The sequence below is a fragment of the Rhinatrema bivittatum genome, chromosome 3 (genome assembly GCF_901001135.1).
Source record: "Rhinatrema bivittatum chromosome 3, aRhiBiv1.1, whole genome shotgun sequence".
In the NCBI taxonomy this organism is placed as follows: Eukaryota; Metazoa; Chordata; class Amphibia; order Gymnophiona; family Rhinatrematidae; genus Rhinatrema; species Rhinatrema bivittatum.
Genome location: NC_042617.1, coordinates 4,600,526 through 4,619,885, shown reverse-complemented (window position 1 = coordinate 4,619,885; position 19,360 = coordinate 4,600,526). Strand labels below are relative to the sequence as shown.

The 19,360-nt window shown below is 46.6% G+C and overlaps 1 protein-coding gene across 5 annotated transcripts in view; it reads left to right on the top strand.

The window, feature by feature from the left end:
• LOC115086663 (multidrug resistance-associated protein 7-like) overlaps window positions 1–19,360 on the top strand; it is a 174,801-nt gene that overhangs the window by 149,630 nt on the left and 5,811 nt on the right. For 3 of the 5 annotated variants that reach the window (XM_029592826.1, XM_029592827.1, XM_029592825.1), the window contains exons 19-22: window positions 1,257–1,358; window positions 1,591–1,736; window positions 5,687–5,784; window positions 13,443–13,555. In XM_029592826.1, the coding sequence (XP_029448686.1) occupies window positions 1,257–1,358; window positions 1,591–1,736; window positions 5,687–5,784; window positions 13,443–13,555 (459 nt within the window). The remainder of the gene's footprint in view (window positions 1–1,256; window positions 1,359–1,590; window positions 1,737–5,686; window positions 5,785–13,442; window positions 13,556–19,360) is intronic. The other 2 variants (XM_029592829.1, XM_029592828.1) reach the window with 1 other exon arrangement.

Sequence of the window (19,360 nt, the reverse complement as noted above, 5' to 3'; positions counted from 1 at the left end):
ATTGAAAGCAAAGAAATTTTTCTTTAGAGCAATCTGTAAAAGTTGTGACAAAAATTCACTCGGAATCCAATGGGGTCTTGGACGTTGGTCAAAAATGGTTTCAGCAATTCTTATGGCCTCATTTTGCAGAATGGATGTATATAAGGCTTCTACATCTAAAGTCACCAATTTTAAATCAGTAGTGTCTATGTCCAATTGTTCCAAATATACAATCATATCAGATGAATCCCTAATATAGGATGGTTCCTAGTTCTGAAAATCTCTGCTAAGCCCCTAACGTTCTTTCCCCGCCCTCTTTATAGGCTCCTACATTTTAAGAGTCCAATGAAACTAGGAGCCTAAATATAGGCATTCAGTGCTGGTAAATTTTCAATAGGGGCCTAACTCCAAAAATTAGGAGCTCGAACTCTTTGAAAATCGGCCCCAGTATGTAATTATGAAATGTATTTCTCATTCAGCGTCAAACACGCTAAGTGAGTTACAACAGAATGACATAAAGCAGAATGAAATAAATGCAGTTCAGAGGTGGGCGGCCGAGCTGAGGCTCTTTAAGGTGACCGTTTGGGAATTAAGGGAGGGGTGGGGAAAGAAGATAAAATAATGTAGAAGAGGCTGGAATTTTTCACTGGCAAGAAAGGGTGGAGTGGGGAAGACTTGGCAATGATATCAGGAAATATGTCCCTGCAGAAATGGTTGTAGACACCAGGAAAGGTGGTATCAGCATTCAGGAAGGCGTGGGGTGTCAGGTCGTGAACCCCGTGCACAAGGCAAAACATAGCACGCACAAGAAATCCCAATATTAGTGCATTATACTAGGATTGTAGGGCACAGATTTGAACTCAGCTTATAAAAAGAACATTTTTGCCCACGAAGCCTTTCAAAACTTAGAAAAGCACAAGATATTCCACAGTGGTAAAAACTACTTATAATAGCTCCTGAGATAAAGCAAAGTCTGTGAAACTGTAAGGGAAACAGCCAAAGTGCTGGCTTCCCAAACCAGCCCCGATGAATATGCATGAGTCTCCATGACATGCAAATCTGTCTCATGCATATTTGTTATGGATATCCTGGAAACCCGACTGGCAATGGGGACCCCAGGAGAGGTTTGGGAAGCGCTGCTCTATGGTTTATAAAACAGCATCAGCATATAAAGTGTTCCCTCTGCAAAAGGAATTATTACAGGAGCTGTAACGCTACCTATCAGTCCTGAAAGCTGCCAGCCTAATAAAGAGCATCTACTGCTTGCCTTTGTGTAGCAGATTTCCTGCACCGCAGACTAAGATAAGAGGCTTTGCCGAGCATGGTAAATCAGGTGGTCAGAGCAGAAGTGACAGCAGCGGCTTCTCCAGCAATTCCAGGTGATCCAGCCCAGCGTCTCTTCCACTCTCCCTGCTGCCAACGCATCGATGCCTCTCTCTGCTCATCTTGCACACCATCCAAGTCTGAAAGAAATCTGCCTAAGCTAGGTTTTATGTCACAGCACTCATCATGTTGTTATTTACTCATCTTCCGCAATTTCCAGCAAAGCATTTTGTTGAAAGTTTTGGTCTGGACTGGTGATTCTTACTGAAGCAGGGCCATTTCCTACAGGTGCAAACTCGCCATCATCCCCCAGGACCCGTTCCTCTTCAGTGGCTCGGTCCGAGAGAACCTGGACCCTTGGGGTCGGCACGAGGATGTGGAGCTGTACCAGGTGCTGGAGCAGGTTCACCTGAAGGAGGCGATCACACGGATGGGTAAGTGCAAACGCCCCGAGAGAATATAACAGGACAGAGAAGATCCCCAACAGAAGGCATGGGGACAACCTAAACAGAAAGCTGAACGGAGAGGCAGTTACAGCCCTAATCAGAAAGAGAGGGGTAATAATACACACAGAGCGGCAATTACAATCTTAAATAGAAGGCACAAGGGGTAACCTGCACAGAGGGGCAATTACAGCTCTAAACAAAACGAGAGGGGGTAACCTGCACAGAGAGGCAATTACAGCTCTAAACAAAATGAGAGGGGGTAACCTGCACAGAAAGGCAATTACAGCTCTAAACAAAACGAGAGGGGGTAACCTGCACAGAGAGGCAATTACAGCTCTAAACAAACGTGAGGGGGTAACCTGCACAGAGAGGCAATTACAGCTCTAAACAAAACGAGAGGGGGTAACCTGCACAGAAAGGCAATTACAGCTCTAAACAAAACGAGAGGGGGTAACCTGCACAGAGAGGCAATTACAGCTCTAAACAAACGTGAGGGGGTAACCTGCACAGAGAGGCAATTACAGCTCTAAACAAACGTGAGGGGGTAACCTGCACAGAGAGGCAATTACAGCTCTAAACAAAACGAGAGGGGGTAACCTGCACAGAAAGGCAATTACAGCTCTAAACAAAACGAGAGGGGGTAACCTGCACAGAGAGGCAATTACAGCTCTAAACAAACGTGAGGGGGTAACCTGCACAGAGGGGCAATTACAGCTCTAAACAAAACGAGAGGGGGTAACCTGCACAGAGAGGCAATTACAGCTCTAAACAAACGTGAGGGGGTAACCTGCACAGAGAGGCAATTACAGCTCTAAACAAACGTGAGGGGGTAACCTGCACAGAGAGGCAATTACAGCTCTAAACAAAACGAGAGGGGGTAACCTGCACAGAGAGAGAATTACAGCTCTAAACAAACGTGAGGGGGTAAACTGCACAAAGGGGAAATTACAGCTCTAAACAAACGTGAGGGGGTAACCTGCACAGAGAGGCAATTACAGCTCTAAACAAACGTGAGGGGGTAACCTGCACAGAGGGGCAATTACAGCTCTAAACAAACGTGAGGGGGTAACCTGCACAGAGAGGCAATTACAGCTCTAAACAAACGTGAGGGGGTAACCTGCACAGAGGGGCAATTACAGCTCTAAACAAAACGAGAGGGGGTAACCTGCACAGAGAGGCAATTACAGCTCTAAACAAACGTGAGGGGGTAACCTGCACAGAGAGGCAATTACAGCTCTAAACAAAACGAGAGGGGGTAACCTGCACAGAGGGGCAATTACAGCTCTAAACAAACGTGAGGGGGTAACCTGCACAGAGAGGCAATTACAGCTCTAAACAAACGTGAGGGGGTAACCTGCACAGAGGGGCAATTACAGCTCTAAACAAACGAGAGGGGGTAACCTGCACAGAGAGGCAATTACAGCTCTAAACAAACGTGAGGGGGTAACCTGCACAGAGAGGCAATTACAGCTCTAAACAAACGTGAGGGGGTAACCTGCACAGAGAGGCAATTACAGCTCTAAACAAACGTGAGGGAGTAACCTGCACAGAGGGGCAATTACAGCTCTAAACAAACGTGAGGGAGTAACCTGCACAGAGGGGCAATTACAGCTCTAAACAAAACGTGAGGGGGTAACCTGCATAGAGGGGCAATTACAGCTCTAAACAAACGTGAGGGGGTAACCTGCACAGAGGGGCAATTACAGCTCTAAACAAACGTGAGGGAGTAACCTGCATAGAGGGGCAATTACAGCTCTAAACAAACGTGAGGGAGTAACCTGCACAGAGGGGCAATTACAGCTCTAAACAAAACGTGAGGGGGGTAACCTGCACAGAGTGGCAATTACAGCTCTAAACAAAACGTGAGGGGGTAACCTGCACAGAGGGGCAATTACAGCTCTAAACAGAAAGTGAGGGGGTAACCTGCACAGAGGGGCAATTACAGCTCTAAACAAAAGGTGAGGGGGTAACCTGCACAGAGCTGCAATTACAGCTCTAAACAAAACGTGAGGGAGTAACCTGCATAGAGGGGCAATTACAGCTCTAAACAAACGTGAGGGAGTAACCTGCACAGAGGGGCAATTACAGCTCTAAACAAAACGTGAGGGGGTAACCTGCACAGAGTGGCAATTACAGCTCTAAACAAAACGTGAGGGGGTAACCTGCACAGAGGGGCAATTACAGCTCTAAACAGAAAGTGAGGGGGTAACCTGCACAGAGGGGCAATTACAGCTCTAAACAAAAGGTGAGGGGGTAACCTGCACAGAGCTGCAATTACAGCTCTAAACAAAACGAGAGGGGGTAACCTGCACAGAGAGGCAATTACAGCTCTAAACAAACGTGAGGGGGTAACCTGCACAGAGAGGCAATTACAGCTCTAAACAAACGTGAGGTGGTAACCTGCACAGAGGGGCAATTACAGCTCTAAACAAAACGAGAGGGGGTAACCTGCACAGAGAGGCAATTACAGCTCTAAACAAACGTGAGGGGGTAACCTGCACAGAGAGGCAATTACAGCTCTAAACAAAACGAGAGGGGGTAACCTGCACAGAGAGGCAATTACAGCTCTAAACAAACGTGAGGGGGTAACCTGCACAGAGAGGCAATTACAGCTCTAAACAAATGTGAGGGAGTAACCTGCATAGAGGGGCAATTACAGCTCTAAACAAACGTGAGGGAGTAACCTGCACAGAGGGGCAATTACAGCTCTAAACAAAACGTGAGGGGGTAACCTGCACAGAGTGGCAATTACAGCTCTAAACAAAACGTGAGGGGGTAACCTGCACAGAGGGGCAATTACAGCTCTAAACAAAAGGTGAGGGGGTAACCTGCACAGAGGGGCAATTACAGCTCTAAACAGAAAGTGAGGGGGTAACCTGCACAGAGGAGCAATTACAGCTCTAAACAGAGAGAGGGAGAGGAGGTAACCTGCACAGAGGGGCAATTACAGCTCTAAACAGAAAGTGAGGGGGTAACCTGCACAGAGGGGCAATTACAGCTCTAAACAGAAAGTGAGGGGGTAACCTGCACAGAGGGGCAATTACAGCTCTAAACAAAACGTGAGGGGGTAACCTGCACAGAGGGGCAATTACAGCTCTAAACAAAAGGTGAGGGGGTAACCTGCACAGAGCGGCAATTACAGCTCTAAACAAAACGTGAGGGGGTAACCTGCACAGAGGGGCAATTACAGCTCTAAGCAAAAAGTGAGGGAGTAACCTGCACAGAGGGGCAATAACAGCTCTAAACACAATGTGAGGGGGTAACCTGCACAGAGGGGCAATTACAGCTCTAAACAAAACGTGAGGGGGTAACCTGCACAGAGGGGCAATTACAGCTCTAAACAAAACGTGAGGGGGTAACCTGCACAGAGGGGCAATTACAGCTCTAAACAAAACGTGAGGGGGTAACCTGCACAGAGGGGTAATTACAGCTCTAAACAGAAAGTGAGGGGGTAACCTGCACAGAGGGGCAATTACAGCTCTAAACAAAACGTGAGGGGGTAACCTGCACAGAGGGGCAATTACAGCTCTAAACAAAACGTGAGGGGGTAACCTGCACAGAGGGGCAATTACAGCTCTAAACAGAAAGTGAGGTGGTAACCTGCACAGAGGGGCAATTACAGCTCTAAACAGAAAGTGAGGGGGTAACCTGCACAGAGGGGCAATTACAGCTCTAAACAGAAAGTGAGGGGGTAACCTGCACAGAGGGGCAATTACAGCTCTAAACAGAAGACATGGGCGTAGCGTACACAGAGGGGTAGTTAGTGCCCTAAACAGAAGGCGCGGGGGGTGGGGAGTGACCTGCACGGAGCAGACTGGATGGGCTTTTCATATCTTTTTCTGCCCTCGTTTGCTCTGTGAGGAAAGTTTGTCTCCAGTGATGTAATGCAGGAATCTGCTCTGGTCGCTGTGGGGCTAATATTTTTCTGCTTTTTGCAGGTGGACTGGACTCAGAAGTTGGGGAGAGTGGAAGGAGTTTGTCAGTAGGACAGAGACAGCTGGTGTGTCTGGCGAGAGCTCTTCTGACCCAGGCCAAGGTAAGTTCTCTGTTCCCTGGCTGCCTCAGGAAGGGACCGGGGTTTCCCTTACCCTGAATCTAGCGCTTCCTCTCTGTACAGGGCGAGCAGCTTCAGCCAAGCACAAAAATGAAGCCTTTCTTCAGATTTGTTACTGCAGCTGATATTTATTGCTGGCATGTTTTTCTAAACTAATCCCCCAGAAAAATATCTTGAAAGTTGTAATTAGGTCTCCTGATTTTAGGTGTTTAAAATTTGTAACCTTAGGGGTAGATATTCAAAAGCCATTTAGACAGATAACTGAAAAGTTATCTTTTCAGGTTGTTTCCCGTCCAGAAGGACTCTCAAAGCTAAGTATATATTACTGCCTTACATCTGTGAAATGTAGCCGAAAGGTTTTGTATATTTGCATTGTTGGTGTGTCTTTGAGGCTGTTGCTCACATTACAGCCCTGAACGGCACAAAATGTGGATTATTAGTTATTGATTGTGTGGGAGCTTGCTGGGCAGACTGGATGGGCTGTTTGGTCTTTTTCTGCCGTCATTTCTATGTTTCTTTGAATTAGCTACTATAATAAAGTATTAGCAGCCAAGGAATCCTCACCCACCTTACAGTATTCAGGAATCATTTCCCCATTACCACAGAAAATTCAGAAGTAAAAAAAAAAAAATTGGTTTACAGTGGGCTCAGCTAGGATAAGACCTGTGACCCAAAGACACCCGTTCTTCCCACGTGCAGCCCACATGTCCTCCCCACACTTACACAGAGCGTAGAGGAACCAGGAATAAATGGATTACAGTGCGCGGAGAACATGTTCTCTCAAGTGACACAAGTACAAAATGCCTTCTCTGTATTGGAAATGAAGAAGCTCTAGTAATGGAGACTGAAATAGTATCGTAAAGGAAAGAAGAAACCCAACGCACGCAGATATTAAATAATACAGTCAATAACCATAAGAAAACGCTCATTGTGCTGGGTGACTCAGTCATCAGAGGCACTAATTTGGGATCTCTTTTCCAGTTAAAAGCCTTCCAGGATCATCAGCTGGTAGAAATGCTAATCAGATAGTCCATGCAATAAAAGAAGAAAGTAAGGACTCTGAAGTTATTATCTTCCATTTGGGAGCCAATGACCTTGCTGGAAACAGCATCCAAGAGGTACACAGAGATTTCTAGACTCTGGAGAAGCAGATTAGTCACATGGCAAAGAATATTGCCTTTTCAGAAGTGTTACCTGTTCATGGAAAGGGGAACGGGAGGCTAAGCCATATAGAAAACTTTAATGCATGGCTTAAAACCTTGTTTAAGGTCTTGGAACCAGTTGTCAAAATCTTTCTTTGTTAGCGTATCTGTTGATTCATCTTTATCAGTGTTCAATAGGTCTTTCACCAAAGCAATGCCTTCAGCCTCCTCTGAGGCTGCCATGCTGCTCAAGGCCTCATATCTTGATCCGCCCGCATCGAACGAAAACTGAGTCAAATCAACTTGTTTTTTCTTGAGGGTCATTTCGTCGAGCATGATGTTGATGTATCTGGTGATTTTCGTCTGTGATTATGGGGAAAATGCTTGATTTACCAGTAAAGGGGAGCAGAGAAGGAAGCTCAGGCATCCATTCTCACCGGGTGACGTCACTTCCTTGGCCCGCCACCATATCATCTGCAAATTTGAGTTCTCTATCCTTCAAGGGGAGACTGCTGTTTGGGCAACGGTTGGAGGATATGATAAAGTTGCTGGGGGAGAACAAGGTCCATAAACTGCCGGATGACAGGCCAAGGACGAGAGGCTCCTTTCCTCAGAGTGCGAGATTTCGGGGGAATCGACGTTTTTGCTCCTCACGGTCCACCGGTTCCTCTTTTCGTCAGGGGCAAAGCTGCCAAAATACATGGAACCAGTCCTTTCGGGGCCGGTGGCCCTCCAGGGAAGGAGTCATCCAGTCTCATGGGGGTCCCAAGTCCTCTCAATGAAGTGCGACCGGTTCACTCCTCAGTTTCAAGAATTGGGGGCAGGCTGTCCTTATTCCTGGAGGAGTGGACCACTGTAACATAGGATCAAAGGGTCCTAAGCATAATCGAACACAGCTACGTTTTAGATTTTGCACGTCCGATCCATGACCACTTCATGGTTTCCCCATGCGCATACCGTCAAAAGCGGAAAGCGGTACAAGATACCCTGCAGGATCTCGGCGCCATAGTTCCGGTTCCTGCCAGAGAACTCAGGCGCAGGCGTTACTCATTATGCCGAAAAGGAAGGCACGTTTCGCCCCATTCTCGATTTCAAAAAGGTCAATCGGACGCTGAAGGTGCCTCGTTTTCAGATGGAAACTCTGCGCTCGGTGATAGCATCTATACACAAGGGAGAGTTTCTAGCGTCATTGGACCTGACGGAGGCTTATCTGCACATACCCATCCGTCCAGATCACCAGAAATACCTACGGTTTGCGATCCTCGGAAAACATTTCCAATTTTGTGTCCTTCGGTTCGGTCTAGCGACGGCGCCCAGGGTGTTTATTTATTATTTATTTATTTGTTGTTTTTATATACCGACATCCATTGGAGTATATTACATCGCTTTACATTATAACTGTGAGAAATAGTAAGACTAAGGTGTCTTACTATTGATACATTGTAACATTGCGAAAACATAAATAACTTAATAACTTATAGAACTAAGGAGACTTATTAATACATTATAAAATATAGTTATTTAACTTAAGATTGAGGTATCTTAGTAATGATACATGGTAACTTTGAAAAATGGAAAAAATACATGGTAACATTGAAGTATCGGAGTATGATAGCATTGAAGTGTTGAAAACGTGTAAGTTGATGATGTTAATTGCTGGGAGGATAGAATACTTATATCTGCTGTGGGGGATGGGTGGAGTCTGTGTGTTGGTAGGCTTTTTGGAATAGCCAGGTTATCAGGTTTTTTTTGAATGATTGGATGGAGGGTTCCAGTCTTAGTTGGGTGGGCAGTTTGTTCCAGAGGGATGAGCCTGCTTTTGAGATGGTGCGTTTTCTGGTGGAGGTGAGGTGGGCTAGTTTTGTGGGAGGGATAGCAAGCAGGCCAGTGTTTTGAGATCGCAGGTTTCACTGGGAGTCGTGATGGTGGGGAGTGGCCTTTAGCCACTTGTGATTTTTATTTTTAATGGTTTTGTGTAGGAGAGTAAGGGTTTTGTATTGTGCCCTGTAGGTTACGGGGAGCCAATGCAGTTCTTTTAGTGTGGGGATGATGTGTGAGGAGCAATTGGAATTTGGCTGCTGCATTTTGCAGAAGCTGGAGGAGTTTGGTGGAGGAGGCTGGGAGTCCGAGGAGAAGGGAGTTACAGTAGTCCAGTTTGGAAAGTATGAGGGACTAGAGTAGTGTGCGGTAATCATGGTTGAATAGTAGCGGTTTGAGTTTTTTTGAGGACTTGGAGCTTGTAATAGCCCTCCTTGATTGTTAAGTTTATGTGTTTCTTCATGTTGAGTTCCGAGTCCAGTGTGATACCAAGGTCTTTTACTTCGTTGGGGAATTCAAAGTTTGGTTGTATGGACGCAAAGTTTGGTTGTATGGACGCAATTTCTTGGATGGACTTTGTGGTGGTTTTGTTGGAAATGTGTAAGATTTCTGTTTGGGTTTTTTTTGTGGTTGAGTGTGAGAGATAGCTGAGTAAGGAGGTTTTTTTTATTTGTATTGAGAGGGATTCCCATAAAGAGATGGTGTTTGGTATGTTGGCCCTAGAGGCAAAAACTCATAATAAAAACTTTTTAAAATATATCCGAAGCAAGAAACCTGTGAGGGAGTCAGTTGGACCAATAGATGACTGAGGGGTTAAAGGAGCTCTTAGGGAAGATAAGGCCATTACAGAAAGACTAAATGAATTCTTTGCTTCCGTGTTTACTAATGAGGATGTTGGGGAGATACCAGTTCCGGAGATGGTTTTCAGGGGTGATGAGTCAGACGAACTGAACGAAAACACTGTGAACCTGGAAGATGTAGTAGGCCAGATTGACAAACTAAAGAGTAGCAAATCACCTGGACCGGATGATATGCATCCTAGGGTACTGAAGGAACTCAAAAATGAAATTTCTGATCTATTAGTTAAAATTTGTAACCTATCATTAAAATCATCCATTGTACCTGAAGACTGGAGGGTTGCCAATGTAATCCCAATATTTAAAAAAGGCTCCAGGGGCGATCCGGGTAACTATAGACCAGTGAGCCTGACTTCAGTGCCGGGAAAAATAGTGGAAACTATTCTCAAGATCAAAATCGAAGAGCATATAGAAAGACATGATTTAATGGAACATAGTCAACATGTGTTGCATCCGTCGCTGCTAGACGCCCTCACTCCGCCCTCTTTACCTCTGTGGCAACTCCCTCCGGGTCTGATGGACGGCTGGCTGCTATGGCGTCTCCATGCCGTCTCCTTCCGGCATCCCCGGACTGGCTAGACGCTGCAATTCCGCCATCTTGTCTTGATGCCTAGGGCGTGTGCACATGCGCGTGCGTCCTGACTCTTGTACCAGCAAGGGCGCGAACCTCAGGGGCGTCCCCATGAGATGACGTCATCTGCTTCCAATATTTAAAGGGCTTTGAAAACGCTAATAATTCGAGTTATCAAGGGGTAAGGGGATTGCTTCGGCTACACCTCTCAAGCTACTCTGCCTCCTCGGACTTACCAGAGGTACCCGCTCCTCGGGGGCCTCACTCTTTTCTTTATTTTCAGATTACAGATAGGGACCAGTACTCGCTCCTCGAGGGCCCATGTTCCTGGACACTCTGAAGATTCTCTACTGCCTGGAAGCTATCACTACTACAAACAAATGTGAGTTACCATCGCTCTCTCAGAGCTTTCTCTGGAACCAGGTACTCGCTCCTCAAGGGCCTAATCCTTTCCAGCTCCTGAGCTTACTTGAGAACTTATGTGAGTTTTGTCATCTAGTTCTATTCATGAACTCTGCCTACTCTGCCTACTCACTTTCTACAGTTTCTCAACAGCTCAGCCATCCTGGGATCATTGTTCCAGTACTTGAGGGACTACAGCCCTGCCGGGCATATCAGCTCACTACTGCCACCTCTGGTGGTTTCTAATAACCTGTTTAATAAAAGAACTAATGTGTGTCTGTCTCCATACTCCAGCCTAGCCGGTGGTCCCTCTCGGGGTATCCTCCCGAGAGCGTGGTCATCTCGCATTGGCCCAGGGATCCACCCACAACTATATCAGATTCATTACAGATTGCTACTCCTTAGCAAGACGATATCTGAGACACTACAAGATTGCTGACTCCTCCCTCTCCAGGAGCCCGCTACACAGAGCCTTCTGTACAGATTGCTCCTCCTGTCTGATTGCTCCTCCCATCAAGCATCTTCTCCATACAGATTGCTACTCTAGCAGCAGATTTACATCAGATTCACAACACATCGCCGGGGTGGACAACTTGCAGGCCGATTTTCTCAGTCGACACCAGTTGGATCCAGGGGAGTGGGTACTCTCCGAGCTTTTCGTCTTCTGTGCAAGTGTTGGACCATGCCTTCCATGGATCTCATGGCGACATGCTACAATGCCAAAACTCCTCGGTTCTTCAGTCGGTGTCGAGAACCGGGAGCATTGGGAGTAGATACTCTAGTCCTACCCTGGCCAAGGGACGTTCTGTTGTACGTCTTTCCGCCGTGGCAGTTAGTCAGAAAAGTGCTGCGCTGCATCGAAGTTCATCCGGGCAAGGTGATTCTAGTGGCCCCGGAATGGCCATGGCATACCTGGTTTGCAGATCTCCTGACTCTAGCAATCGATGGTCCGCTAAGGTTTTGTCCATCCCTGACTCTCCTGCGACAGGGTCTCGTCTGTTTCGGCGAGGTAGATTGCTTCTGTCTAGCGGCATGTCTTTTGAAAGGCAGCGGTTAAGGACGAGGGGTTACTCCCCCGCGGTTATTACCATGTTCTTACACTCCCATAAAACCTTCACCTCTAGAGCATACGTTAGAGTCTGGGGAGTGTTTGAATCCTGGTGGTCTGGATCGGAACGTTAGTCCTTCCAGGGCCTCAATCCCGGAGGTTCTGGAATTTCTGCAGACTGGATTGTCCAAGGAGTTGGCCTTTAATTCCCTGAGAGTTCAGGTGGCGGTATTAGGTTGTTTTCGAGGTAAGGTGCAGGGGGTGGCACTGGCCTCACATCACGATGTGGCTAGGTTTCTGAGAGGGGTTAAACACTCTGGTTCGAAATCCCTGCCCTTCCTGGAAACTTAATTTAGTTCTCCACGCCCTTTGTAAGGCTCCCTTTGAGCCCTTGAAGCAGGCAACTCTGAAGGACCTCACCTTAAAGATCGTGTTTCTAGTGGCTATTACCTCTGTGAGATGGGTTCAGAGCTCCAGGCGTTATCTTGCAGAGAGCCTTTTTTGAGGATTTCGGAAGCTGGTGTTTCATTAAGAACGGTTTCCTCTTTTCTCCCGAAGGTGGTCTCTACTTTTCAATTGAATTAGTCGGTGGAGCTTTGTCCTTCGCGGGTCTGGATTCCTCTTTGCCAGAGGCCCTGGATTTGCAGAAGCTGGATATAAAGAGGGTGTTGTTGTGTTACCTGGGGATTACGAACAGTTTTCATCTCTCGGACCATCTGTTCGTCTTATGGAGCGGACCCAGAAGGGGCATAAAGCTTCCAAGGTCACTATCGCACGTTGGCTCAAGGAGGCTATTGTTTCCACGTACCTTGTACAGGGTCGTCCGTTTCTGATGGAGCTTTCGCAATCCACTTCGTGGGCTGAATGCCAACAGGTTGCACTGCAAGAAATTTGTAGAGCGGCTACCTGGAAATTGCGAGACATTACCAACTTGATGTCCGGGCACCAGAATCCGGTTCATTTGGAGCTAGTGTCCTCCGAGCGGGATTCTCGCAGTTCCACCCTGGTTAGGGAAGCTTAGGTACATCCCAGGAGTCTGGACTGATCCGGGTACATACAGGGAAAGGAAAATTGGTTCTTACCTGCTAATTTTCATTCCTGTAGTACCACGGATCAGCCGAGAGTCCCACCCAGGGAGAATCCACTCGGCTGGTTAACCAATATTTTGCTGTGAGATACATAAGGCCCCTCTTTTTCAGGGTAAGGATTCTAGGGCATAGTTTTTGTTGTTGTCAGTTACATGTTTTCATTACCTCTGCTCTTCGGGGGAAGGTTGATCAGGAAAAGTTTTGACAGTTTATTATCGTTCTGCTTGGGTACAGTGGAATACTGACAGACTCTAGGTGGCAAGGAATGAAAATGAGCAGGTAAGAACCAATTTTCCTATCCTGCACATTTATAACAAATGATAGGAAGTATTTTTGTCAGTCAGCGCACAATGAAGCTGTGGAATCTGTTGCTGGAGGATGTGGTGAAGGCACCTAACATAGCGGGGTTCAAAAGAGGACTGGACAAGCTCCTGAAGGAAAAATCCTTATACAGTTTTATTAGCCAGGCAGACTTGGGAAATAGGTCAACTGTTAGGCTTTTGATGGATTACTTGTGACCTGGACGGCCACTGTCAGAGACAGGATGCTGGGCTCGATGGACCTTGGTCTGACTGAACAGGGCCTGTCTTATTCTCCCGCCTCCTTCTTTCTTCCCTTTCCCCTCTCTCCCTTCCTGTCTCTCTCAGCTCTCACACTTGTTCCTTCCCTCCTCTCTCTCCCACCTCTTACAAATGTTGCCTCCTCCCATTGCAGCTTCTTTGCATTGATGAAGCCACGGCCAGCGTGGACCAGAAGACAGACCGCCTGCTCCAGCAGACAATTCGTGAGCGCTTTGCAGAGAAGACAGTGCTCACCATCGCTCACAGGTCGGTACCCAGACCGCCCTGAAATCCCTGGTGTTTCTGGGAGGGGGGTCTTAGGCAGCTGTGCCAGAAGAGACCCAGAGGAAGTTCTCAGTGCTGTATGCACTTTCCAGCATGGGGCTCAGAGCCAAGTTCATCAACGTCTGGTGTCCAAGTCCAGAACTCAGCTCTTCTGTTCTGTTCCTTGCATCCCACCTCCCTCCAGGATAAACCTCGAAGCAGCCAACAACGTAAAAGGCAATGTTTTCATGGCATAAAACTAAAGTTATGTCCTAGAAGACGAATCCTAATCCCATCCCCTACTCACACTAAGGGATAAGACAGTTTACAATAATAAATAGTCAGAGTAAACTACAATTGTAAATACAGTCCATAAAACAGAAACCCTGCAAAATAAATAACCCACCCCATAACATCGTACTACTGTATATAAGACCCACCTAACAACTCCAGTTCCCTGTGTGTACCCGGATCAGTCCAGACTGTGGGTTCTGCCTCCCTTCCAGCAGATGGAGACAGAGAAAAACTCGAAGAGCACTCACTCATAACTGGTGAGCCACCTGCATCTCTTCAGTATTTCTCTGTCTCCAGCAGATGGAGGTGGTGCAAACCCTGCAGTCTTGCCCTGAACTAGGGGTGAACGCAGTCTCTCTTTAAAAAAAAAAGGGAATCAAGCAGGATAAAAAAAAAGAAGCATTACCTCCCAGGGGGACAGGTCCTGGTGAGAAACCATCACAGCCCCAGTCCTGTGTTTGCTTCCAAAAGGGCAACCTGCCCCCTGCTGGAGGGATTGCTTAAGTAACCCCCCCTCCAGGTAACATCAGCAGGGAGGAGGCAGGACTGGAACAGGGCAGGAATGGGGGGGGGGGGGTGTTTAACGGGCTCCCACAGATAACATCACTGAAGAGGGGGTCAGCGCCACGCTGGGCCAGCAGCTGAGGAATTCGGCAGCACACTGGACTTGGGCCGAATCCTGGGGTTATCTGAGCTTCCATGTCATCTCTGCAGGGGGGAGCCGGTCCGGGCTTTGTATCTCTCAGCTCCGGCCTGCACAGCCAAAAGCCATTAACCAATGAAGTTAGCATGGGGCACATTTAAAACTAATCGGAGAAAGTTCTTTTTTACTCAACGCACAATTAAACTCTGGAATTTGTTGCCAGAGGATGTGGTTAGTGCAGTTAGTGTAGCTGGGTTTAAAAAAGGATTGGATAAGTTCTTGGAGGAGAAGTCCATTACCTGCTATTAAGTTCACTTAGGGGCGGATTTTAAGAGCCCTGCTCGCCGGTGCGCCTATGTTCAATAGGCGCACCGGCGCGCACAGAGCCCCGGGACTCACGTAAGCCCCGGGGTTTTCCGAGGGGGGCGTGTCGGGGGCGGGGCCGAGCGGCGCGCCGTTTTCGGGGCGGGACGCGGCGTTTCGGGGGTGGGCCCGGGGGCGTGGTTTCGGCCCGGGGCATTCCGGGGGCATGGCCGCGCCCTCCGGAACCGCCCCCGGGTGGCGTCTAGGCGCGCCAGCGGCCCGCTGGTGCGCAGGGATTTACTTCTCCCTCTGGGAGGCGTAAATCCCCCAACAAAGGTAGGGGGGGGGGTTTAGACAGGGCCGGGGGGATGGGTTAGGTAGAGGAAGGGAGGGGAAGGTGAGGGGAGGGCGTTAGCGAATTCCCTCCGAGGCCGCTCCGATTTCGGAGCGGCCTCGGAGGGAATGGAGGTAGGCTGCGCGGCTCGGCGCGCGCCGGCTACACGGAATCGGTAGCCTTACGCGCGCCGATCCAGGATTTTAGCGGATACGCGCCTGGAGCGCCAACAAAAGTACGACAACACGCCGTTTTTGAAAATCTACCCCATTGAGAATAGCCACTGCCATTAACAATGGTTACATGGAATAGACTTAGTTTTTGGGTACCTGCCAGGTTCTTATGGCCTGGATTGGCCTCTGTTGGAGACAGGATGCTGGGCTTGATGGACCCTTGGTCTGACCCAGTATGGCATGTTCTTATGAGTAAGTGTTAGTGAGATCTAAAAACGCCTTCTGCTACCTTCTCTTCTGTTCCCAGTTGTACACTTCCCTGTTTTATTGTAACTGCAATATTCTAACCATGCACTTGTTAAAGTTTTTTTGCATTTTTTGTATTTCTCTTTGTTTTTCACACCCTGTTAAATGTAAACCGGCATGATGTGACACCTGTCATGAATGCCGGCATAATAAAAAAACTAAATAAATAAATAAATAAGATTAAAGGGCTGGATCAGTGGCAGTGGAGGATTCCAAGAGCAGGACCTGAGTTGGGGTTGCCAGCGAGGAAGCGCTGGACATAGGACCCCGAACTGCAGAGTTTCGGAAGGAGAGCATTACTGCAGTGACTGGGCTTCCTGTGACTTGGGAGGGTGGATAGAGGTGCTCGCAATGAAAGCTCCTGACGCCAGTTCCCAGATCTGCTTCTGAATGAGCTGGAAACCCAAAGACGCAGAAAGAAGCTCCTGCACCCAAAAATCAAAAAGGAAAGAAAGATTTGATAACCACAGAGCACTCGCTTTCCACTGCATCTTATATCAGGGTAAAGATCCGATAACCGCAGAGCACTCGCTTTCTAATGCATCTTATATCAGGGTAAAGATCTCATAACCACAGAGCACTCGCTTTCTAATGCATCTTATATCAGGGTAAAGATCCGATAACCACAGAGCACTCGCTTTCTAATGCATCTTATATCAGGGTAAACATTTGATAACCACAGAGCACTCGCTTTCTAATGCATCTTATATCAGGGTAAAGATCCGATAACCACAGAGCACTCGCTTTCTAATGCATCTTATATCAGGGTAAAGATCTCATAACCGCAGAGCACTCGCTTTCTAATGCATCTTATATCAGGGTAAAGATCCGATAACCACAGAGCACTCGCTTTCTAATGCATCTTATATCAGGGTAAACATTTGATAACCACAGAGCACTCGCTTTCTAATGCATCTTATATCAGGGTAAAGATCCGATAACCACAGAGCACTCGCTTTCTAATGCATCTTATATCAGGGTAAAGATCTCATAACCGCAGAGCACTCGCTTTCTAATGCATCTTATATCAGGGTAAAGATCCGATAACCACAGAGCACTCGCTTTCTAATGCATCTTATATCAGGGTAAACATTTGATAACCACAGAGCACTCGTTTTCTAATGCATCTTATATCAGGGTAAAGATCTGATAACCACAGAGCACTCGCTTTCTAATGCATCTTATATCAGGGTAAAGATCCGATAACCGCAGAGCACTCGCTTTCTAATGCATCTTATATCAGGGTAAAGATCTCATAACCACAGAGCACTCGCTTTCTAATGCATCTTATATCAGGGTAAGGATCTGATAACCACAGAGCACTCGCTTTCTAATGCATCTTATATCAGGGTAAAGATCCGATAACCACAGAGCACTCGCTTTCTAATGCATCTTATATCAGGGTAAAGATCTCATAACCACAGAGCACTCGCTTTCTAATGCATCTTATATCAGGGTAAGGATCTGATAACCACAGAGCACTCGCTTTCTAATGCATCTTATATCAGGGTAAACATTTGATAACCACAGAGCACTCGCTTTCTAATGCATCTTATATCAGGGTAAACATTTGATAACCACAGAGCACTCGCTTTCTAATGCATCTTATATCAGGGTAAACATTTGATAACCACAGAGCACTCGCTTTCTAATGCATCTTGTATCAGGGTAAAGATCCGATAACCACAGAGCACTCGCTTTCTAATGCATCTTATATAAGGGTAAAGATCCGATAACCACAGAGCACTCGCTTTCTAATGCATCTTATATCAGGGTAAACATTTGATAACCACAGAGCACTCGCTTTCTAATGCATCTTATATCAGGGTAAAGATCCGATAACCACAGAGCACTCGCTTTCTAATGCATCTTATATCAGGGTAAAGATCCGATAACCACAGAGCACTCGCTTTCTAATGCATCTTATATCAGGGTAAAGATCCGATAACCACAGAGCACTCGCTTTCTAATGCATCTTATATCAGGGTAAACATTTGATAACCACAGAGCACTCGCTTTCTAATGCATCTTATATCAGGGTAAAGATCCGATAACCACAGAGCACTCGCTTTCTAATGCATCTTATATCAGGGTAAAGATCCGATAACCACAGAGCACTCGCTTTCTAATGCATCTTATATCAGGGTAAAGATCCGATAACCACAGAGCACTCGCTTTCTAATGCATCTTATATCAGGGTAAAGATCCGATAACCACAGAGCACTCGCTTTCTAATGCATCTTATATCAGGGTAAAGATCCGATAACCACAGAGCACTCGCTTTCTGATGCATCTTATATCAGGGTAAAGATCCGATAACCACAGAGCACTCGCTTTCTAATGCATCTTATATCAGGGTAAAGATCCGATAACCACAGAGCACTCGCTTTCTGATGCATCTTATATCAGGGTAAAGATCCGATAACCACAGAGCACTCGCTTTCTGATGCATCTTATATCAGGGTAAAGATCCAATAACCACAGAGCACTCGCTTTCTGATGCATCTTATATCAGGGTAAAGATCCGATAACCACAGAGCACTCGCTTTCTGATGCATCTTATATCAGGGTAAAGATCCGATAACCACAAAGCACTCGCTTTCTGATGCATCTTATATCAGGGTAAAGATCCGATAACCACAGAGCACTCGCTTTCTGATGCATCTTATATCAGGGTAAAGATCCGATAACCACAGAGCACTCGCTTTCTGATGCATCTTATATCAGGGTAAAGATCTGATAACCACAGAGCACTCGCTTTCTGATGCATCTTATATCAGGGTAAAGATCCGATAACCACAGAGCACTCGCTTTCTGATGCATCTTATATCAGGGTAAAGATCCGATAACCACAGAGCACTCGCTTTCTAATGCATCTTATATCAGGGTAAAGATCTCATAACCACAGAGCACTCGCTTTCTAATGCATCTTATATCAGGGTAAAGATCCGATAACCACAGAGCACTCGCTTTCTAATGCATCTTATATCAGGGTAAAGATCCGATAACCACAGAGCACTCGCTTTCTAATGCATCTTATATCAGGGTAAAGATCCGATAACCACAGAGCACTCGCTTTCTGATGCATCTTATATCAGGGTAAAGATCCGATAACCACAGAGCACTCGCTTTCTAATGCATCTTATATCAGGGTAAAGATCCGATATCCACAGAGCACTCGCTTTCTAATGCATCTTATATCAGGGTAAAGATCCGATAACCACAGAGCACTCGCTTTCTAATGCATCTTATATCAGGGTAAAGATCCGATAACCACAGAGCACTCGCTTTCTAATGCATCTTATATCAGGGTAAAGATCCGATAACCACAGAGCACTCGCTTTCTAATGCATCTTATATCAGGGTAAAGATCCGATAACCACAGAGCACTCGCTTTCTAATGCATCTTATATCAGGGTAAAGATCTCATAACCACAGAGCACTCGCTTTCTAATGCATCTTATATCAGGGTAAAGATCTCATAACCACAGAGCACTCGCTTTCTAATGCATCTTATATCAGGGTAAACATTTGATAACCACAGAGCACTCGCTTTCTAATGCATCTTATATCAGGGTAAAGATCCGATAACCACAGAGCACTTGCTTTCTAATGCATCTTATATCAGGGTAAACATTTGATAACCACAGAGCACTCGCTTTCTAATGCATCTTATATCAGGGTAAAGATCTGATAACCACAGAGCACTCGCTTTCTAATGCATCTTATATCAGGGTAAGGATCTGATAACCACA